This window comes from Miniopterus schreibersii (assembly GCF_964146895.1).
Source record: "Miniopterus schreibersii genome assembly, chromosome: 2".
NCBI classification, from domain to species: domain Eukaryota; kingdom Metazoa; phylum Chordata; class Mammalia; order Chiroptera; family Miniopteridae; genus Miniopterus; species Miniopterus schreibersii.
In genome coordinates this window covers 143,540,099-143,563,505 of record NC_138102.1, presented here as the reverse complement: position 1 = coordinate 143,563,505, position 23,407 = coordinate 143,540,099, and the positions used below count along the sequence as shown (strand labels likewise).

The 23,407-nt window shown below is 47.1% G+C and overlaps 1 protein-coding gene across 2 annotated transcripts; it reads right to left on the bottom strand.

The window, feature by feature from the left end:
* Window positions 1-483: 483 nt before the first annotated feature.
* LMBR1L (limb development membrane protein 1 like) lies at window positions 484-13,365 on the bottom strand. 2 transcript variants are annotated; one of them, XM_081127386.1, is made up of 17 exons: window positions 12,959-13,365; window positions 10,368-10,452; window positions 9,055-9,088; window positions 7,897-8,036; window positions 7,615-7,718; window positions 6,904-7,030; window positions 6,309-6,377; window positions 6,104-6,168; window positions 5,693-5,765; window positions 5,534-5,617; window positions 5,361-5,437; window positions 4,538-4,615; window positions 4,323-4,396; window positions 3,997-4,087; window positions 3,829-3,895; window positions 1,262-1,423; window positions 484-1,069 (listed from the first exon to the last, which is right to left on the bottom strand). In XM_081127386.1, the coding sequence occupies exons 1-17, from the start codon at window positions 13,028-13,030 to the stop codon at window positions 1,002-1,004; spliced, it is 1,470 nt and encodes a 489-aa protein (XP_080983512.1). In that variant the 5' UTR covers window positions 13,031-13,365; the 3' UTR covers window positions 484-1,001. The 2 variants fall into 2 exon arrangements, with proteins under 2 accessions (XP_080983512.1, XP_080983511.1); XM_081127385.1 differs by having other exon boundaries at window positions 5,534-5,765; window positions 12,959-13,122.
* Between the last annotated feature and the right edge of the window lie 10,042 nt (window positions 13,366-23,407).

The following is a 23,407-nucleotide window of genomic DNA, read 5'->3' as shown; positions in this document are numbered from 1 at the left end:
TAGCAGGGGGCCTGCAGAGTATTTAAGGCACTGTTAGCCTCTGGGAAGATGAAGTTAGGTTCTTTGAGGTAGATCACAAACCCTTGTTAGTCAGCTACTTCTTTTACTCCACATCCAATAGTCAAATCAGGAAGACAGGGCTGAGGGGGGGTGTGCACAGGGGGAGGTGATCCTATTCCTAGGTCCATGCCTACCTACCCCCATAACCAAGGCACAGAAACAAAGCCACGGGTGTAAGGAAGAGTTAGGGGACCAGCCAGCTTTAGGCAAGGCTCAGGGAGAGGAGAGTCCAACTGCCTAATTGTGTGGCCTAACACCGGACCCAAGTCCCCAAATGACACTAAGAATGCAAATGGAGAGGAAGGGAAAGGATGGTGGACAGTACCCTTCTATTTCTCTCAGTTCATGGGGGATAAGACTCAGGTCATGGGGGAGCAAGGCTATTCAAACAGACACAGAGACAAACTCTTTAAAAAACCAAAGCAAACCTTGAGATCAACTTTATTGCTGATGGTTGTGGCCTCTTCTTTCCCATGCCCTCACCTCTCTGGTGGTCTAAAGCCCCTCCAGGATAGCACAGTGCTTAGGTTCTTCTGGGCCAGAGGCAAAGGGAGACAATCTGCCTCCCAAGTCTGCCTCTGCTCAGTCCCTCCCCTGTCCCCACCCTACCCTATTGCACATCAAATCATGTAAACATGGCTACGGGCATGGCCCGGAATAGCAGTGAGGCAGATTGACGTGTAAACGGATTTGGGACCAGAAGCCAGACCCAGTCACCCAGCCCCACCCCATGCTAAGACCCACAGTGAAATCTGGAAAAGCAGGGGGCCTGGTCCCAAACTCTGGCTCAGATTATGCAACAGTGCAGATGGCTCAGCTCCCCTCTGCCACCCACCCCTCTCAGATTCCAGGTCCTAAGGTCCACCCACTCCTGGTGTTGCTCCAGGCCTGGGTAGCAGATGGCAGTATCCAGTTTTTCCCTTCCCACCCCCAACTGTAGGTCACTGGTGCTGGGTCTTCCTAGATGCCCTGGGGAAACCAGAGACGGGCAATGGCAGTCTGTCCAGCCCTGGAAAGAAGGGAAGGTGGGAAGTCAAAAGTAGGACATATGTCCAGACCTCTGTGATAAGAAAACCAAACCACAAAATAGACGGATGAAGGTTACAAATAAAGCAGAAAGGCTGCCATCTTCCCTGCTGGGATGACCACTGTTCCAGAGGGCTCCACCCCATCAGCCTGCACCCCCGCCACTCCCTCTCACCGAAAGCCCGGATCAGCTCTGCCCTCACAGCTGCGGTGAAGGTCTTCACCAGACAGAGAGTGGTGAGGCCCGCAAAGGTTGCATTGTACAGGAACACAATGTAGAAATTGCCCAGCCAGTTGAAGCGTCCAAAATCACCCAGTAGGTCAAAGCGAGTGAGTCCTGAAGTACAAAAACCAGGATGGGAGGTGGGCACCCCAGCCCCTCCCTGGTTCAGAGTCCAGCTTTCTGCTGCCTCCTGGTGGTGACATCTCAACATTGTAACTGATAGGTTGGTCTCTCCTATCATTAAATTATTCCTACCTCCCAAGCTGTCTCAGGGTCAGTTCAGGGCTGTGAATAAGCGTTTGCAGCCCAGCCAGGGTGGCTCAGTGTTTAAGCACTGACCCATGCAGCAGGAGGTTACAGTTTGATTCCTGGTTAGGGCGTAGGCCAGGGTTGCAGGCTAGATCCCCAGTAGGGGGCGTGCAGGAGGCAGCTGATGGATGTTTTTATCTCACTATCCCTTCTCCCTTCCTCTCTCTGAAATCAGTAACAACGTGTTTGTTTGTTTTTTAAAAAAGTGTCAGCAGATAGGCTTGCTCCAAATTCCCATGTTTTCCAATGGGGTCCCCTCTGTTTCTAGGTGTTCCTGGAGCTCCCTGGGCCTGCCAGTTGTTCCTGGGTCAGGAACCTATAAACTAGTCATCAAGTATTTTTTAAGTAGGTAGAGCTGTGTGGAGGCTAAGAGCTCTTACTCTGATCGGACTGCTTTGATTCATATCCAAACTCCACTTCAACTAATTGTGTGATCTGGGGCAAATTCCTTAAACACCTGTGCCTCAGTTTTCTCAACTATAAAGTAGAGGAAATAATGGGACTGTAAGAATTAAATGAGACAACACAATAAAGTACTGTATATGCCAGGTATATTTTAACACCGAGCCCTTAATAATAATTTAATATCATCACAAATAAGATTTCTGGGGCCCTCCTCCACTTAAAAAAAATTCCTACCTGGATCCAACCTAAAGGAACTAACTGATGGACCTACAAGTTGAGTGTACTACTAAATCCTCATGGTTTAAATATAAATGGTACAGGGGAAAGAGTATGGACTTAAGAACCAAATAGAATTTATTTTTTTGATTTTTTATTTTGAGAGTACACTTATTAAAGTTGGGGGCAGTCAGGGGTTGGGGGGAGGTAGAAGAGGGTATAGGGGGATAAATGGTGATGGAAGGAGACTTGACTTGGGGTGGTGAACACATAATATGATATACATATGATTATAGAATTATACACCTGAAATCTATTTAATTTGATTAACCAATGTCACCCCCATAAATTCAATAAATAAAATAAACATCATATACAATGTAAAAAAAATGCTGGGGACAGTGAAACAAAGGAAAGGTTTAATATAGAAGGGGCAAGATCACAGCAACAGGAGTAAGCCTAGAATGGGCTGCCTAGACTCAGGAAAGGAAATCAAAGTAATGGAAGTGAGCCATGCTGGGCTGCATGGACTCAGGAAAGGATGTTACAGAGGCAAAAGGAGAGTCCTTGGAGACAGATTCAAGGGGTTAGTCTGCGACAAGCTGCCTCTGTTCACTGCTCCCCTGGTTGCAAGTCTCATGGGGACCCTTGGAGCTTAGGAGAAAGCAAAAGTACATGCCTGGGAAAGGGGCGCAGGCATGCTCGAGAGAGAGAGAGAGTGGGCCCAAAGGGAACTAATTTAAATACTAAATCATGTATGACATATGTATAATGATGTAGTATGTGTGTGGCGGGGGTTACCTATGCAACTCTCATACTACCCTGGAGTGAATTAGTTACATTTTAAAACATTTTTACCAGGTAATTCTAAATCATAGCTCTAAAGATGGGAGAAGGACTGAGTACATTACTTGATGCCCTAGTGTGTACAAAAAGCACTGGAATTTAGGAGACAAGCGTTCGATAGCCTGACTTGGCCTTGCTTTAAACTAGTTGTATAACTGGGTATAACTTGGCCTTAACTTAAACTAGTTGTATAACTAGTTGTATTACTAGTTTCTCTGTTCATCTTTAAAATGAGAATATTAGCCCTGGCTGAGTAGCTCAGTTGGTTAGTGTCATCCTGATACGCCAAGGTTGTGGGTTCGATCCCAGTCAGGGCACATACAAGAATCAACCAATGAATGCATAAATAAGTGGAACAACAAATCAATGTCTCTCTCTCTCCCCACGCCTTCCTCCCTCTCTAAAATCAATAATTAAAAAAAATAAAAATAAAACAAGAATGTTTATTAGATAATCCAGCCCAAAGGAAGATTTAGGGGAAAATGGTACTTTTCCACCAAAAAAACAGAAGTGGACAAGGCTATGTGATGTAGCAAATGGAAAAAGTACGAGCTTTAAAGCAACACTACTCTGAAACTCAGCATAAACATTTCACAGAGCCTCAGTTTCTCGATCTATATCATGGGGATAATACCTTCTCATAAGTTTGTTGTGGGAATTAGGGAGAACAAACATAAAGTTCCTGCTTAGCACCAGCAGGTACTCAAAAAAATCCAATTCCCTTATCTCCTTTTGCTACTTACCCAGGGTTCGAGAGAAGACAGGAAGTGCTGAACTTAGGACCAGAAGACAGACACAGTTCCCGATTATCTGGGTTGGAGTAAGGAAAGGGGAGGTGAAGTAGCAGCGCTGTCTGTACTTAGTCCCCATGCATGCCACCAGGGATACCTCCTCTACTCCTACCCAACTACCTGTGTCATGGCTGTGTCATGCCATCTGGGCCGCAGGCCCCGGAAGAGTGGAGAACTGTAGAATCCCACGACTGAGGACACCATCAGGTAACTGCCACTGGGGTTAGGGAAGAACTGGCCAGCTCCCAAGGATTAATGCCTCATCTCTAAAAGAACAGATCCCTTTCCCCCAGCCCTCCTTTCAAAATCAAGTCTTTTCCTCATTTCTGAACCTCAGGTTGGTTAAGACTTGCCCCCTTCCCATCAGTCTTACTGCAGGTCTGCCCAGAGCACCAAAGGAGACATATTCAGTGGACAGAAGCAATAGTGGGTTTCCAGAAGGATACAAGATGAGTACAACCTGAATGACAGCACCAAAGGAGCCCAGCTTGGAGAAGGAGACCTGGCCCAGGGAGGCACCCTGAGAGATGGAACAGTATCACAGTGGGGCATTCTCCACCATCAGTACCACCCCGCTTCCCTCTGACCTCAGTTTCTGCCCCCTCACCCCAGCCTTTCTTAAGCCCTCCCCAAAAGATATGGTGGGAGGGCAGCCCCGTACCTGCATGCCCCGGGGCATGGCAGCCTCATCAATGAGCAGCTCCAGGATGTGGATGGCCACAATTAGAACAGATAGGCCCTGTGTGAGGCAAAGTCACAGATTCCCATCCCTGTCTCAGCCCACAGCGGTATCCAGAGTTGAATGTTAAAAGCAGACACTCTGCCCTGTCCGGGTAGCTCAGTTGGTTAGAGCATCATCTTGATATCCCATGATCCCCGATCAGGGCACATACAAGAATCAATCACTAAATGCATAAATAAGTAGAACAAATCAATGTTTCTCTCTCTCTCTACCTTCCTCTCTCTAAAATCAATCAATTAAAAAAATTATTTTTTTTTTTAAAAAAAAGCAAATACTCTTAATCCAACATTTTCAGTTTCGAGTAGCTATATGGGACCTCAAGGCTGGTGCTAGCAACAGAGCACCTTTGAGGGTTTTATAAGATGTACCCTATCCAGGTGGAAGGATTGCAAAAAAGCCAAATAGAAAAATGGGCCTCTTCCACCAGACTGATAAGACTTATTCCCAAGTCCAGGCTGTGGCAAGTTGGGGAATAGACTGGATTTCAACCCTTATTTTCACCCCAGAACCTTAGTAACTACTCAGTGGCCCTATGTGGCCTTGGACAAACTTCTCTTCTCTTTACTTACAAAATGAGGATTGATGTGGCTAGCACAGGGCAGGACACAAAGTACACACTCAGTGAGAGACAACTACTATAACCAGGATAACCAGGTCCCTGAATCTCCTCCCTCTTCCCTGAGAAGGCCTGAAGTACTCAAGGGCCTACTATCCCCAGCCCCACCAAAGCTGGTTTACCCACCGTCAATACTAGCAAGCACAGCATGGCCAGGGGATAGCCCAGGTTCCTCTGCCAGGCTGAAGCCTTCCGCCGCTTCTCTGTGTAGGGATGGGAAGCAGTTAGCAAGGGCTTGAAACAAGGGGCTACTCTTCTTGGGGAAAGCCAGGTATTCCCATCCCTACCAACCCACATACCCAGCAGGACCCTCTGTGTCTGCAGAGCCAGGACCTGTCTGTGCAGCAGCTCCATGTCCAAAGGCAGCCAGCAGGAAGTGGGATCTGAGGGCAGAGTAGATGTTGCTGTCCCTGCCCAAGACACGCCCACCATCCCACCTGGGAAGAATTGCAACTCACTGCAAATCCTGCGAGTCAAAGCTGCTTCCTCAAAGGCTGAGCAGTATAGCTGCTCTTCCAGGTCTTCTAGCAGCTGGGGGCAGGCGAAAGGGAGGGAGTAACAGTCAGGGGCTCCCAGATCCCAAGGGCCCCAGGAGCACCCTGTTCATCCCAGAGCTTTATCATCCCATTCCTTCCCCTGCTCCTCATTCACCACCATGTGGTCAGCAACTTTAGCCACCCCTCCTGACTGCCTTGTATTCTGCTTTGTATAGGTAACCAGCTCTAGATAGTGGGGGTGAAGGATACAGGAGCCAACAAAGGCTGTGGCCCTCTGCAAGGTGTGCACCATGCAACTATTGGGTTGCTTCATTATTTGGCTCTAGCTTGGCAAGAAGCTCATCCCACCAGATCAAAAGGAGCATTACATACCCGGGGCTTGACCAGCAGCTTCCCAGTAACTGAGAACATGCGGGCGAGACCTAGAGGAGTACACACTGTGGAGACAGAAGCCAGTCACCTGCCAGACCCTTCTCTCCATCATTCCCCCTACCCACCCCTCCATATGCTCTCCTTCCACCCTGGTGGCTCTGACCCAAGGACCTTACCCACTCTCTCCCAGACCCTGAACACTCACCTAGGAGTAGCAGGACCCCAAGGAAGGAAATGCAGGAGTAGAGGTAGGGGAGGTAGTACTCCCAGAAGTCTAAGGGTAAAAAAGAGGTACAGTTGGCCCATCTCTTTCCTGCTTACTGGGACCGACAGGCCTCAGAGACAACACAAAACCTACAGGAGTGAGGCAAGTAATGCAAATCAGGAAAGCTGGTCCGTCTCAGCAGAAGGGAGTGGCAGGACTATAGCAAACTGGAGATCCTAAGCCCTACCTAAAGTGCACAACCGCTATTCAGCCCCAGTCACCAGGGACTAGTGTGGCCAGATCCTCAACCTTGTCAAGCAAAGCCAGAGGTCTGGATATTAATGTGAAACCTCCCAACTTTAACATGTATATAGCAACTGACTCATATATATTTTTAAATTATTGCATGAGCCCAATGGAACATTTCTGCAGGTTGAATTTGGCCTGAAGTCCAACATTTCGAAACTTCAGCCTAACGGTTGAGATGATCCCAACCTTTTCCACCTCAGAGGGATACAGTTGATCCAGGCAGGGGAACATCTGCCAACTGAAGAGCCACTCAGCCTGGAGGGTGGGAAGAAAATGGCTCTCTCACCATAGAGTGACTCCCTGCTGGTCTTGTTGTTGTCCACAATGGCTGATGCCACCCACACCATGCCCAGCACCAGCAGAGTGAGGAGTATCAACATTACCACCGTCTCATAGACTCGGCCCAGGACACCCTACGGAAGAAGGCAATAGGTGAGGGGTGGAGAGAAATCCCAACATCAGGGCAGTGTGAGGAAGGAAATACTGAGGATGGCAGCCTGGCTAGGGGAACCAGAGGACTGGATTCAGGAGAAAGGGGAAAGCGTTTCCCTCTTATTTTGCTAAATCACTCTGCCCTCCTAACCCACAATCGGGCCATCCCCTATCCTGGATAGTCTTCATTTGTATCCCCCCCTCCCCAGGTCCTTTCCACGTCCTTGTCTTGCCCTTGGAGGCTAACCCCTGAGGTCTGCATCACACAAGCCCTTTGCCCTTGGGTTTCCTGTACAGCTTGCCCAATGGGAAGGACCAGCAGCTCCTCTGCTGGGCGACTGCCAGCTTCAGCTATCAGTGGGTTTCAGAAGATACTTTTTCCCTTTGTTCCCACAAGCCTAGGGTGGTAATGACTTTCTGTTGTCACTAACACCTCAAACTCCTTGTTGGTCTCCTGAACTCTGACTATACCTCTATAAATAATCTTTGTTAAAATCTCTTTAGTTGAAACATCTGAGTGGAATTCTGTTTCCCACCTGGATTGATTGATACATCCCTCACTCACCTTTCTGGAGCCAGCAAAGCCCTCAGACTCAGTGAAGAAATATGCGAAGGGCATGAGGAAGATGAGAGACAGGTTGGAGAAGAGAAAAACGAGGTTCCAGAGGCCTAGAGCGAAAAAGGAAAGGCAGAGGTGGTCAGGAAAGCGGGACCCAACCCATTGGGGATTGATCATGTGATTGGGAAGCTGGGGATGAGGCAATTATGACTGATGAGTCCAAGGCATATCTGCCTGACCCTTTCTGGTTCCTATCACTACCCCAAGCTGCAACCAGGAGCCACTCACCATGGATGAGGGAACCATTGAGCCACTGGATATAGTAGTTCCGAGGCAGTGAAAGCAACACCTCATTGCTGATGATGGAGAAGGGCAGGAGCAGGACAGCACCCAGGGCAACTGCCAGGGTAAAGGTGCAGAGCTCGAGCCTGGGCAGAGAAGAGGCAGTGTTCTTGCTTAGCTCAGGAACTCACTTCCCTGGTCCCAAGAAGTCCCACTCATCCCTGTGGGCACCTGTGGTTTCTCCTGGAACCAACTGTAGTAGTGACAGTCCTAAGGAAGGAGCCATCAGCTGGGGTTCTACCCACTGTCCCCCAGCCCTAGTCCTTACCTTCAGGGAAGCCTTGGCACATGGGATGGGCACATCTCAGGCATTTATGGGAACCTGGTCACCTGCCAGGTCACTTGCCCAGACTGTCCCCAGGAATGCGATCCTCCCACACATGCCTGTAGGGTGCACCAGGCATAATGCCAACCTAAGAGGCTTGGCTTCTCTGATCAGAGATGTGGATTTCTGAGCTTGCCTTCTTGAGCCCACATAAGAGCAAGGCCACCCCCTGCACGGAGTACTAGGGCAAAGGGGGGAAAGGGAGCTAAAATCCAACTTCATAGCCAAGGCCTGTGTCCTGGGCTGCATCAATCGAAAAGAAGGTACACTTTTATTTATTTGGCCCATCAAGGGGACAGGGTTGCCTTCTTATAATGTGTTGACCCAGAGGGGTCATCTCTATATTTTTCTCTATACTTGCTAGTAAATAGCAGCCTGGAATAAGGGCCATCCTTAGAATCAAGCATATCTCTCCTTCGGGGGGTCCTACCTTCCCCATGCCCTGATGTTTTCATTAGTCTGCATCCTACCCTACGCCCTTCTCAATGACTGCTGGGAACTGAAGCCAAGCTGAAGCCATTTCTGGTGGCTCACGCCCCAGCTGATAGTTCCTGGCCACAAGGATCCCAGAAACTCCTGGCCTAACCAGGGAGACAGGAAGAGCAGCTTTTCCAAGCGTCCCCAGGGTGGGGTAAAGCCGGAAGAAGCCTGAAGTGGGGTGGAAGCAGAAGCTCTCTCTTCACTTTGTGACACCCCACTCTCTCCGCCAGCTCCAGGGCCTCACTAGATCTCAGCTTCTAAGGGCTATTGGTGCCAGGTGCTCAGGCAGCAACACTTACGCAATCTTGTTGACTGTGGCATCTTCATCATCCACTACAAGAGACAGAGGCATGGGGAAGAAGCAGAACATCAGTGGGTACCTCTGGGAACCATCTGTGTTGCAGTGTGCCTTCCTGCCTCCTCCCTGCCCCCTGAAAGAGGGTCTGCACCCATAGAGGCAGAGCTGGACAGGAGGCTCTGGGAGAGCTCATGTAGTGAACCCCACAACCTGTTCTCTGCCCAAGGTGGCAGTGGTCCCAGGTAGAGAGGGTACAAGCCAGAAACTCCCTCACTTCCCTCTCTCCCCATGATGTCTCCCAACACAGGTGCCTCTTTGTAAGCTCAAAATATGATAAACAACTGGTCTGTGAGGTTGGTTACATCAGTGACTGGGTGCAGCAAAGAGAAATGCAGGGAGTGGGGGGGAGGGGAGATTCACAGAGAAAGTCCCCAGGAGAATTACACTGAGGAGTAACTGCCTTCTTGGATGGGGGATTGTGAATCTATCTGGAGGGGAAGAAAAGCTAGGGCCAGGACAGGAATCTGGACAGGCCGGGGCTAGGAACTTGGGCAAGTGTGTGATGACCCCCCATCCCCAGCCACCCAATGCCTACAGGAAGGAAACTTCCAATCTGAGCACACTTAGGCTCTCTATAAAGAGGAAGGCCACTGCCCAGCCAGCGTGGCTCAGCAGTTGAGCATCAACCTATGATCCAGGAGATCAAGATTCGATTCCCGGTCAGGGCACATGCCCTAGGTTGCGGGGGGCATGCAGGAGGCAGGGGATCAACGACTCTCTCATCATTGATGTTTCTATCTCTCTCTCTCTTCCTTTCTCTGAAATCAATAAACATATATTAAAAAAAAAAAAAGAGGCCACCATCACCAGGTCCTGGTATCCCAGTGGTCATGGAAGTCTCTGGTCCTGAGTGTGGGAGCACTAGGAGAGGAGGTGACAGAGCTTATGCCCATGATAGCATTCACCTTGCAGTTGCCCACTTTAGGTTTACAGAGGGCTTTTATATTAAACATCTCATTTGGTCCACATAATAACGACAGACTAGGTAGAGATTGTTAGGCCCATTTTGTTGAGGGCCAGAAAAGTTATAGGACTTGCCTAGTGGCTTTATTAGTTGTGGACACTTCTATCTAGACTTTCCACTATACCACACTGTCCCAGTCTGTGGAGGTAGGGAGGCAGAAGAGGCAAAGGCTCCATAACAGCCACCTCTCCTTTCCCAGGAGGCACCATAGGCCCATTCTCCAGAGGCTGGCCCCATGGCAACAGGAACACTGGCAGAGGGCAGGCAGAAGGGAGGGAAGTTAGAGGTACCTGTGGTGAACTCAGCAGACTTCTTGAAGTGGGTCAGGGTGATGTGGCAGAGGATGTAGAGTGTCGCAAACAGAAGTGTTGAGATCTGTGGCAGAGCAAGAACTGGAATGAGAAACTAATCCCTAGCACATTCTGTAGCCCCAATGGCCTCTCTGTTAATTCCATAGGGTCACTTCCCCAAAACAAGGCTCCATACTTCTAGGGGTCCCATCTTTCTCCCTGTTATTTCCTTCAGGCAGGGCCTCAGTAGCCTCTAAGAAGCAGCAGACAGGGGCTGGCCCACACACCTGGGGAAATAGCACCATGTCCAACCCTACAAGGGTTTTCTTGGGAGAGCATAGCAATGGCCAAACACTAGTTGGCAAACAGGCAGAGAAAACTAGAGATGCACATGTACACACACCTGAGACGGGCCACAGAACCAGAAGAAATTTACTCCTAGCACATTATTGGAAGGGGAAGCAAGTTTGAGGGGAAGAAGGGGATGTATGCATTGCCCTGGCACTTCAACCCCCCTCCGTTCACCTTCTCCCCTCCTGCCATCTTGACCCAAGCTCCAGGAGAGAATGTAGGAATCATGTCTCTAGATCAAGTCAGAACTTCTACTGTGTTTATTCAAAGGGCCCTGAAAGATCAGGTCTGCTCTGGGCCAAACCAGAGCCTCATTTAATCCTCTGCCCCTAAGAGTAAGACTTAGTTGGGGCCCAATATCTACAAAGTTTCTAGAGTCAGCATCAGTCCCTTTAAAAGGCTGTCAAATCCCTGGTCCCTACCGCAAGTGACTTCCCAACTCTAGTACTGGGACTCTCAGGGCTGTCCTATGCCTCTGGGTGACTAGACCTCCAATGGACAGTTAAGGCAGGACTTAGCCAGGTTACTCTGCACATCCCTACCCTACCCCAAGCAATCTGCTATTGCTCAGGGGAAGAGGCACTGCTCAGTTTGGCTCCATAATCAGGGAGTCTTGAGGAGACATATTATTGCATTCCAAGAAGGGGGGATCAGTCTTGTGGGTCCTCCAGTCCCCAAGAGGAGCTAACACCGTAGGAAATCTGCATACAGCTATCCATACAAAGAGGAAAGAAGCATAGAGACCCCACAAGAGCCATGGGTCTAGTTGTAGCTTTTGACATTAGGAAGGCAGGGTAGAATGAGCTACTGAGATTGGAACTGCAGAATTTGTACAGCCTAGTGCTCCGCCCTGGGCTTGCGTAATAGCCAGGAAGGTGGGAGGGCTCAAAAGGTCAGGCTGGAGTTCCACGCAGTTCCAGCAGAGGCTAGGTCATTCTCTAGAGCAGGGCATGGGAACAGGGTGGGGGAGCTACCAGAAGCCTTCAGGCTGCCCTTGGCCAGCACTGATGTCCTTAGCTAATGGGACTAAAGGATGGGGAAGAGATCTAGGAGGCTGCTTCTCTGTCCAAGGTCTCATCCCACCCCATGCTCTAGGAATGTGGGCTTCTGGCCATACACTGTCTCAAGGCCTGGGCACAACTCAACAACATGCTCAACCCCACCACGTGGGACTATCCACTCAGGGACACACAAGGAAGGCTTCCTGAAAGCAGATCTGGCATTCTACACATGGACTAATACACTTCCTACTTTTCAGTCCTCACAAATAAGGACAGACTCAGTTAACTTGTGGCTTACTTTATCCCTCCTCCAATCTGAGGCTGCCCAGGGTAGACTAGAGCCCAGGCCGAGGAAAATGAACGATGAGCCTACTCATTAACACTTCTATTTTTTTCAAACCTTTCTCTTTGCCTTTCCATTTAGTATATGGAAGAGAGGGCTGTCCTGGGGAGCTCTGAGGAAGAAGACTCAGGAGAAAGGAGAGTGATGAGAGTTCAAAGCAGGCCTGAGGAAGATTTGACTTCTTAAGCACCTCTGGGTGCCCCTCCACTCTCCCCCCACCCCCGCCCAGAAGTGAGGAGTCCTTTGCTGTGGCAGGTTCAGCTGACGCTCTAGGTGGCAGTGAGGGAGTAAGGAAGGCAGCCAGGTGCCCTCTAGAGCACTGAGGGGAACCACTCACAGGGGAAATATGCTGGGTTCCTAACAAACACCAATTGGAGGGAGGGGAAGCTTAGCTGTTCTTCATCTCTACCTAGTACAATCCACTCCAGCAAGAGTCCCTTCTTCCAAAGTGGGAGACCCACCAAAGTCCTCCTTCAACAACATCAGTTTGATTTGTGGAGGTAAATGCAAATAAACCCTCCCCTAATCAAACCCATCCTCTCGGACTAAGATGAGCAGACTCACCAGACTCATGACACAGGGGGACCCACGCCCAGAACAACGGTGGGGGACAGACGGGAGGGCGGGGGAGGGGCGTGTAGAGGGGAGGAACGGAAACCGACCGGCTTTGTTTATCGCACAACCCCCCAGAGGATCCGACCTAGAGGTTCACCAGCTGGGGCACCGGTCCTTCGGTCGGCCCGGGGCCTTTGGTTGCTCGCCCCTGGCCCAGGCAGGGTCTGAGGGCGCTCTGAGCCCAGGCGGTCGTACTCCGACCCGAACCTCTCCCTCTCCTGCGACCCCCCGTGCTTCTCCCCACTTTGTTCCTAACCTTCCTGCCCAGGTCCCGCACTCACAATGCATTCGCGGACCTTCTCGTGGAATAGCTGCTCTCGCACGGATAGCACTTCGTAGTCAGCAGCTTCCATACTCTGCTCAGCATGACTGAGGCGGGGGTGTCTCCGGGCCCGGGGAGGACGAGCGGGGATAAAGCCGCCGCCGCCAAGCACCCGGACCCAGCCGAGGAGCCTTTCCTCGCAGTCTGCGACGGAAATTCTGGGTAGGTAATCTGGGGTCCAGATTCAGTCGTCCGGACGCCCCGCCCTTAAAGGGGCAGGCACCAGCGCGCTTCGCTTTAAAGGGCCCCTGCCCCTCTCTGTTCCCTCCCCTTTAAGGTCGGGCCTCGGTCAAGTTTCAACATAAACACCCGACTCCCGGCTCGCTACGAGGAAGCGTTGGTCCTCTTTCTACTTTACTGGAGACCGAGTGACGACACAAGGGATGGGCGGGCTTCTTTCAGAGAGCGGAACTCATTGGCTTTCTAAGCTGCCGATCATCACTAGAGTAACGTTGATAGGCTTTCCCCGTGAAAGGAGGCGGGATTTTTGAGGCCAATCGGTGCCCGTTCTAAAACTAACCAACTGCCTGCCTCCGGCTGTTGAGAAGGGAGAATTCCTGCATTTCAGTAGCGACTAAAATTTTAGTTTGGCCGTGGTTAAATGAACCATTTGGAGCAGACCAGCCAGGGAGGATGTGAGAGTTCCATGGGGGTTCTGAAAGGTACCGCTGGCCAGGAATCCAAGGCCCATAGCACCATTTTCTCAAAGTGTATTTATGTTGGAGTGGGGCCCCCTTCGCGGCCAGGAGTTTTCACTCAGTCACTTTTGGGATGACCAAGTGTGTGCTAGAGTAAACACTAAAGAAAGCTGAATAGTGAACTACAGAAATACTCTTCTAGAACTTTGTGAGGAAATGCCCACAGGGGAACATTGTTGAGTGGGGCTAAATCAAACATTAGCCTACCTATGTGCCTCTCACTTTACAGACTTTATCTCATTTTAATATCACAATCTTTAAGAGGAGCATGTTGTGGTTAGCATTTTAGAGATTAGAAAAAGGTGAGAGGTGGTCACGTGCCCAAGGTCACATAAAAAATGCAAGTTAACCTTCATGAGATCTTGGTAGAAGTACTGTTTGAAGAGTCCCACTTTTGTGGAGCTAAATCCTTCCTCTAAATTGGAGGAACAGTGCAGAGAAGCTCAAAAGAAGGGCTGAGTTTTGCAAAGCCTCCCATTGAAGAATAAGAGCCCAATTCTAAAGGCCTTAGACTGCATCCAGTTACTCTCTGGAGCCAAAATTAACAACTGAATTCTATACCCTTGTAATTTCTTGGAGCAACTTATTTTGATCTCTTTTCTGTTTCTCCAGTCATTTGCAACAGAACCTTGGGAAATAAACTCAACAGGGAGAGAGAGCCAACACAGTTACAAAGAGGAGAAGATAACCTGGCTGGATCCTTGGCTCTGCTGCAAGGAAAGGAGAGGACAGAGGTGGCTTCGGTCTACTGAGTGTGTTGTAGGAACAAACATGAATGGGTCAAGGCCCCACCCTGGAGGAACTTACAGCTTGTAAGGGAGAGGTTGCCCTGGAGCTTAACACCTCTCAGATCTTAATTTCAAGCCTACGTGTTTTAATGATCTTACAGAAATACAAACCAGATCTTGTCTCAGCTCCAAACCTCTCAAAATCAACCCACTTGCACTTAAAAATTCACCTGCCTTAAAGTAAGCCTACAAGGCTTTCAGAGGTTGCGAAATGGTGGCCTTTGGACTACGTTAGGCATGCTGTGTTTTGTTGGGCTCATAGTGTTTTTTTAAACAAATTTGAATAAGCATTTAAAAATCAGAAGATGACACCTTAAAAATTCAGATATCTCTTAAATAGAGGATCTGGCAGAGCTGGGCAACCAGGACCTGTGGCTCTGTAGATGGAAGGGATGTATTAGTCTTCCACAGCTCCTATTACTCGGGTAAGCACTTATACCTCACCAGTTTTTCCATTTGCATTGTCAGCCCAACTGTGCATTTGAGTTTGTGACCTGTGAGCTATCCCCTCTCTACTGCTTCAGGTTGGCTCCATCTTCATTCTGGCCTTTGATCCATTTCTGGTGGACCCTGCCAAGCTCTTTCCTTTTTCAGGACTCTGCACTTGCCGTTTCCTCCACCTGAAAGAGCTCTTCCCACTTCTCCTCCTTCCCAATTCATTTTTAGCTGGCTCCCTTCTGTTTTCTTTAGGTTTGAGCTTAAATGTTATCTGCTCAGGAGTCTCCCCCACCCCTTACTACCTTATCTAAAGCAACCTATTTTTGTCGTGTTTATTACAGGTTGCCTTGACTTAGTTTGCATTTGTTTGTTTATCTCCATTTAGGCTCCTAAAGTAAAAGAATTGTATTTGTCAACATAAGCACATCCAAACCTGTAGAGAATTTTATAAGAGTTTATTTGAGCCAAAACTGATGACAGTTTCGCAGTTTCTTTCATGCATTTGAAATTAAGGAGGGAACATAAGGCAGATTACATGAGGGTGAGAGAAAGCAAGGTGGGATCGGATTATAGGTAGTTAATAAGATTACGTGTTTTCTGAAGACAGTTAAACTTATTTCAAAAGTATGTTAACCTAGCTCACTCTTCCCCCCCTTATGCCCTTGCCTTTCCCTTCCCCCTCTTCATCCCCCACAGGCATGCATCTCCTAAACTCTAAGGGACCCTACAAGACTTGCAACCAGGGGAACAATAGGCAGCAGCAGCTTGTCCCCGGTTAACCCCCTGAACTTGTCTCCAAGACCCCCTTTTCTCTGACTTTCAAGAGAGCCAAAGCAGCCCCACCTAGGCGCTCTCTGGTTGCTTCTATCCTAAGCCCGTCCTTGTTTCACTGGCCCCAGCTTTAATAAACATACTCTCAAAATAAAAAAGAATTTTTTTAAAGGTATTTTAACTTAGATGCACAAAAACAATGGACAGGACTTGCTTAACTGGGCAGGTCATGGTGGGTAGTCATGCCTCAGGCATATTAACTTTTTTTTTTTTTTTTAAATATATCTTTATTGATTTCAGAGAGAGGAAGGGAGAGGGAGAGACAGAGATAGAAACATCAATGATGAGAGAGTCATTGATCGAGCCCGCAATCCGGGCATGTGCCCTGACCGGGAATCGGAACGCAGATCGCCTGGATCCTAGGTCAACGCTCAACCGCTGAGCCATGCCTGGCCGGGCAGGCATATTAACTTTTAATAGATGAGGAATCAGTTCAAAGAGATTAACTTGTGCAAGGAGCTACAATAGTAAGTGGTGGAGCTGGGATTTGAACTTGACCTGTCTGACTTGGAAGCTTCCCTTTTCCCAGTATATCTCCTCATTTCTGTATTTCTCTCATTACTAAACTGTTTAGATACTAAGTGTAACAGAAAGGTAAAACTTGAAGAGTCCTGGCACCCTACATCTGTGTCTAAAAGGTTCGCTGTTCTGCTTCTTCCTGTGAGCTTTCAAATGTTGACTTATTGCTGAATAGCGCCTTGAGAGGAGCAGACAGAAGACCCAGAGTCACCCACTCCCAGAGGTGAGAGGGGTAGAGAGGGGATTAGGAAAAATTACCCTTTTTTAATACAAAGATTTCAGAAACTTTACATTCAGATTATGGGTTATTTTCATTTTCTCTTTGATTATCTACATTCCCAATTTTCCCACAGAAAACATAAGAAGTACAGAAAAATTCCTGCTCACTCTAAGTAAGACTAGTAGCTTTTGGGTGGTTTTATCTCCAGGACTTCCTGGATCTTCAGAAAGAACTCATCCAACTCTAAAGTGAAAATACTACAGGCTGTGCTATGGACTGAATGTTTGTGTCTCCCCCAAATTCATGTTAAAACCCTAACCCCAAATGTGATGGTAATATGAGGTGGGGCCTTTGGGAGGTAATTAAGTTTAGATGAGCTCATGAGGTATAGACCCCATCATAGGATTAATGTTCATGTAAGAAGAGAAAGAGACTAGAGCTTTCTCTCTCAGCCATATGAGGACACAGCAAGAAGGTGGTGGGCCATTTGCAAGCCAGGAAGAGGGCTCTCACCAGACTGAATCTGCCAGCTCTTTCATCTTAGATCTCCCAGCCTCCAGAACTGTGAGAATAAATGTTTGTTGTTTAAGCCATGTAGTCTATGGTATTTTGTTATACCAGCACAGACTAAGGCTGTAAACCTTTTTCCTTCTCTCTGGTAGAAATGGAACCAGTTTCTAGAAATGAGCCAGCAACTTTGGAATTGCCCTCTTGTCTAGGATTCTAGGGAAACCAGAGATTCCCATTAGGCAAGGCCTCCCTGGGTCTGAGAACTTTTTGTTGTTGTTGTTGTTGGCAGGAGTGGAGGGAAAGGGTTTAAGAAACATGCTTTGAGAGATTCTGTTCCTTTGTCCTCTATCTATTTCTGGCCTCTCCAAAATTATTGGAGAGAATAGTCATAATGAAAGATTGGCTTGAGATAGCAAGACATTTTGGAAATCCTAGACTCTGAGAATGGAGAGGGATCTTAGAAGTCTTCAGTTCTACCTGCTTGCCTTTCACAACATGGATGCCATAATCATGCCATTGTGGGTCCTAGCTAATTACTAGAAAATAAGCTGCAATGTTCTTACCCATCCTTTGCTGTGCCCTTCGAGGTTTTGAGAAATGAATCTGCTGCCATTTCTGGACAGGAGCTCTTCACCAGATTACTCTTTTCTAATCTAAACAATCTCAGCTTTCTGAGTTGCTGTACCCAGGACGCCTTACCCAGGAAACTCTCTTGCCTGTCTGTATCCTTCTTAAGGTGCACAGAACTGGATAACAGTTTGCATAGTAGGGTGGTGAGTAAAGAGGATGGTGGGAACACTTATCTACCTAGCTTTGCACACTGTTATATAGAAGGAATGTCTAAGATGACAGCTTGTTCTGGCAGCTGGGTCACACCTGTCTCATAGCACCCATTCATTTGGTCAGTGTGAGACAGCAGAAGTTTCTACATGCTAATGTTGTGAGATACTAGAGTTGGACCAGAGAGAGGCTGAGAGATTTCTTCTTCTTTTTAAAAAAAATCTGTTTTTATTGATTTTTAGAGAGACAGGAAGGGAGAGGGAGAGAGAAACATCAAGGGATCGAGCCTGCAACTTGGGCATGTGTCCTGACCAGGAATCGAACCAGTGACCTTTAGGTGCACAGGATAACACTCAACCAACTGAGCCACACTGACCAGGGCAAGAGGTTTCTTCTTATTTAAGAAGAATCGTTAGAACAGAGGAGCAATTTTACCTTCTGCTTCCATTTGATGTCACTGTCTACCCTGTAGTGTCTTCCTGAGGCATCTTAAACCTTTGGGACTGGAAAGTAGGGGAAGGAGAAGGCAGTGGAGGGGCAGCCTTTGCTAGCTTTCAGAGTTAAAAGTTTGAATCTATGCTCTTGCCTAAAATTAATTCTTGGAATATCTATTAAGTGTCAATCATGTACTAAGGAAGCACCAAGCTAGGTACTGGTGATACAATGATAAGCCTAATAGACATGGAGCTTATAAAATCTGTGTTATCCAGTTCTGTGCACCTTAAATATATTAACTAAATAATCACATAAATAAATATATAATTATAAATTACAATAAATACTTTAAGAGAAAAGTAGATGATTTTATAAAAAGATATACTAGAAAATATGATCCAGTTTGACCTTGTCTTCAAATCCTTGATGAGGTGACACTTGGGTTTTCATCATCGAAGGAAGAGTATGAGTTAACTGGGCAAAGGGGAGGGATCAGTTTTGGTTAGGAAAGGTATTACATATAAGCAGAGAGAATAGTGTTTGAAGGCCCTAGGCAGGATTGAGGTGAGGTTGATTTCATCACAGTTGGACACAGTAACATACAACAGACTGTCAGGAGCTGCACTAGACAGTTGAGGGACAGGTAGGGTAGGGAATTTATTCCAGTTTATGGACCAGATGGTGGAGAGGAAAAACCTGGCCCTCACAACACAATGATATCAGTATCTACATGATTATGTCCACATCATTAGGTGGTTATTGACTTTGTATCAATATTAAGCTCAGATTAATCTGGCAATACACTCCTTCATTACCCCTTGTTGACTCCAATGCCATGATTTTGTACCCATCCCACCCTGGGAAGCACCTTAGAGGCAAGAGCTCCTTGGGTGTGGGGCTTGCTGTGGCTGCCTGATTCACAATGACCTAGCACGAGGTCCAGCTGGCTCCAGGAACGGACAGAACAAAAACTGACAAGCCTATGAATGCAAAGGATGCCAGATCAGTCACTTCCTGTTTGTTGTATATCTTTTAGGCTCAGCACTCAGGTGACAGCCAGGGCAGAGTTCACAAATCCGAGCTCAGCACTTCTGGGCAGAGAACTCCTTGTCAGTGGTGCCATCTGCAGGGCATTAAGGAATTTGCCAGGAATTTGATGGGATTGGGAGGGGAAATGGCATCTCTTTCCTCTCTCCCTTAAGCCGCGTAATGAGTATGCCACTAAATTACAGTCCTGGTCCTTCACAGAGCTGAAGGACCCTTATTGCCTCCAATCTTGTGGCAGGCAATATTTAAGGCACCTGGTCCTGCAAGGCAGGACACTGGACTGTGGTATCACTTCCCTTCTTCCCTCCCAATTCTGTCATCTGCAAAAAAATGACACCAAGCCCTGGCCAGGTAGCTCAGCTGGTTGTAGCATCGCCCCTATATGCCAGGGTTCCAAGTTCAATCCCCGATCAGGGCACATATAAGAATCAACCAGTGAATGCATAAATAAGTGGAACAACAAATTGCTGTCTCTCTCTCTCTCAAAAATCAATCAATAAATAAAATTTTTAAAAAATGAGGCCAAGAATGCAGGGTTGTGAAGGTATTTAAGCATTCTGGTGTTAAAAAAAAAAAAAAAAAAGTGGGTGGGCCCCGGCTGGGTGACTTGTTTGGAACGTCATTCTAAACAAAAATGTTGCATGTTTGATTCCCAGTCCGGGCACATACCTAGGTTGCAAGTTTGGTCTCTGGTCAGGCGTGAACAGGAGACAACTGATCAATGTGGTTTTTTTTAAATATATCTTTATTGATTTCAGAGAGAGGAAGGAAGAGAGAGAGATAGAAACATCAATGATGAGTCATTGATCGGCTGCCTCCTGCAGGCCCCCTGCTGGGGAACGAGCCTGCAACCTGGGCATGTGCTTTGACCGGGAATCGAACTCTGATCTCCTGGATCCTATGCCAATGCTCAACCACTGAGCAACGCCCAGCAGGGCCCGATGGATTTTTTCTTCTCTCTAAAATCAATAAAAACATATCTTCAGGTGAGGATTAAAAAACAAAGTGGGCGCTAGCCTGTTTGGCTCAGTGGTTAGAGTGTCGGCCTGAGGACTGAAGGGTTCCCTGGTTTGATTCCAGACAAGGGCACCTACCTTGGTTGCAAGCTGGATCCCCAGCCCTAATCGGGGCTCCTGTGGGAGGCAACCAATTGATGTGTCTCTCTCACATTGATGTTTTTGTCGCTCTCTCTCTCTCTGCCTCCCTTTCACATTCTCTGGAAAGCAATGGAAAAAATATTCTTAGGTGAGGATTAAAAATAATAGAAATTGGGTGGGTAGTAAATTGAAGGTGTTGATGTTACGGTTAATTATCATTATTAATATCCTCTCCATCTCTAAGTAAGCCTTTGTTAGGCTTTTACTTCTATTTCTTTCTTTTCTGAGTAAATGGCTCATTCTTCCTTGGCAGTGGCTCTGGTGTCCCACTGAGCAGAGCTGCCATGTCTTGGCTTGGGTGCCCTGCTTCTCATCTCCCAAGGTTGGACATGAATCTCTCTTACAAGTCCTTCAAGACTTGATTGCCCTTCTTGCCAGCTCCTTCTGAGAAGGGAAAGGTGGAAATATGTAGTGCAAAAGGGAAAATAGGGTCAGAAGGTCGAGAATCTGCCTCGTGACAGGACAAGTCAACTGTCTCTCTCTGTTCCCTAGGCCTCTCCACTGTGAGACTCACCTCAATAGGTGCTTAAAGAGACCTGGGCCTGGAAAGAGGGTAAATATGTTTTATAAAACCCTAGGGTTAAATGTTTATATTGAATAGAACAATAAAGAATCTGGCCTAAGAAGGAAATAATCATTTTTACTTCCCTTGGAGCATTCTGTGGGTCATAAGCATTACCAGGCACTGTACTTGCCCCTGGAGCAGAGATGTAGATAAGACCCCAGTGCTCCCCTAAAAGAATGCTTGGTAGCATTTCATTATACCCATCCCTGCCATGTCACACACTTGGTATTTCATGTCACCAAAGGCTTTGATTACTACAAGTCAACCACTAGTTGTCTTTTTAAAAAATAACCATTTTTAAAAAAAATTTGATTTTAGAGAGAAGGGAGATGGATTTGTTGTTCCACTTATTTATGCATTCATTTGTTGATTCTTGTATGTGCCCTGACCAGGGATGGAAACCACAACCTTTGTGTATTGCGAGTGATGCTCCAACCAACCGAGCTTCCCAGTTAGGGCTAGTCATCATCTTGACATATGACTGGGAACAGAAGGGACAGAAGTAATACTGAATTTTAGCAGCAAGTCGGATCAATAACCAAATAATTAAGGTATAAAGGGGATAGTTTAGGAGTGTAGATAGGTGTCTGTTCTAAAGGACAACTTAAAAGGCAATAAAAAATACTGAAATATGAGTTTGAACTGTAGAAAATGGGAAGACACTATGGTTCCTAACTTGCCCTCTCTTGGATCACTCACTCTAGAGGAAGCCTGCTGCCATGTTGTAGATACTCAAGGAACCCTATGGAGAGGTCAATGTGAAGAATGAAGGCCACTAGCCAACAACCAGCACTAACTTGTCAGGCATGTGAGTGATCCACCTTGGAAGTGAATCCCTCAGCCTGTTAAGCATCAGATGACTGCATCCTTATTGAGAAACCCCAAGACAGTTCATCCACTAAAGCTGCTCCTGAATTACTGGCCCTTGGAAATTGCATGAGGCAATACACATATATTGTTTCAAGCCACAGTGTTTTGGGGCAGTTGGCTGTGCAGTGACAGATAATAAATCACAAACTTATGCACTTACCACCAAAACTAGTCATCTTAACATTTCCCTTACTACAGATAGTTGAGCCCTAGCTAGTTTGGTTCAATGGTTAGAGCGTTGGCCCGAGAACTGAAGGGTCCCCGCTTGGATTCCAGCCAAGGGTATGTATCTCGGTTGCAGGCTTGATCCCTGGCCCTGGTTGGGGCTTGTGCTAGAGGTAACCAGTGTCTCTCAGATCAATGTCTCTCTCTCTCTCTCCCCCTTCCACTCTCTCTGAAAAACAAGACAAAATATCTGTTGAGGATTAAAAAAAACCAAAAAAACCCCCTGCGACTGTGGCTCAGTGGTTGAACATCAACTCATGAACCAGATCGCTGTTCAATTCCAGTCAAGGCACATGCCTGGGTTTCTGGCTCTATCCCCAGTAGGGGGCATGCAAGAGGCAGATCCACTCTCATCACTGATATTTCTATCTCTTCCTTCCTCTCTCTGAAATCAGTAAAAACATACAAAAAAAAAGCAATGGTCTCCCACCCCAAAATAAAATGTTAGTTGAAACATTGGCTTCTTAATCCTGCCTTGTGCCTCAGAACTCTGAAAAGGCATCATGGCACATTCTAGAGTATTGCTTGCCTGAAAAGCAAGCTCTTCTCTGCATTGGTTTGCTGCTTTCTAGACTTTGGCCTACCAACCTTCCCCTCATTTTGCAGAAAGAACAGAGGAACATTTCAAAGGGTCTTCAAACATCTCAAGATATCTTCCCTCCGAATTAACTCAAAACCTTAATTTCCATTTGGTTATTAACCCAACTTAAAGCCCGGGCATTTGCCTCTCCCTGGGGACTGTGGTGACCCCACTTGGGTTGCTATGCTAGGCCTGATGTGCTGCCCACCAGAGCTCTTTTGCAAATGTCTGCCAAATCATATTTTCTTTCAGAAGCTAGGAATAACTGTTTTGTAGATACAGGGTGGGACAAAAGTAGATTTACAGTTGTGAGTACACAAGCTTATTCTTGTATTATTTTCTATACAAACTGTAAACCTACTTTTGCCCCACCCTATATACAGTATTTATGGACTAGGAAAAAACCTGAACCCTTTTTGGTCTTAAACCAGTTAAGACAGCCAACATTTTCAGCATGTCTTAATTGCCTCTATGCTTTCTGAATTTGAAACGCCTTATTTTTTCCTAGGTTAAATTCTCTATTTGCTTATCTCTAGATTCCTTTAGATGTAGCCAAATTATATACTTGACAGTGTAAGCTCTCAACATTTACAAATGTTGCCACTTCATCCCCTGTAGCAAAGCAGAGCTCTCCCACAAATGCGTAACTTTTTAACAAGTCACATGTTTGCAAGAGATTCAAGTTGATTTTATGGGCATATATATCTTGGATATTGTGGGCTTGGTTCCAGATTGCAATCAAGTA

Excerpts from the sequence above, each read along its gene's own strand:
- LMBR1L (XM_081127385.1), bottom strand. The coding sequence starts at position 13,030 with ATGGAAGCTGCTGACTACGAAGTGCTATCCGTGCGAGAGCAGCTATTC. Across the intron at positions 8,037-9,054 it reads GCCACAGTCAACAAGATTGC|GCTCGAGCTCTGCACCTTTA; the intron begins GTAAGTGTTGCT and ends TTCTCTGCCCAG. Across the intron at positions 6,169-6,308 it reads TGGGGTCCTGCTACTCCTAG|TGTGTACTCCTCTAGGTCTC; the intron begins GTGAGTGTTCAG and ends CTGTCTCCACAG.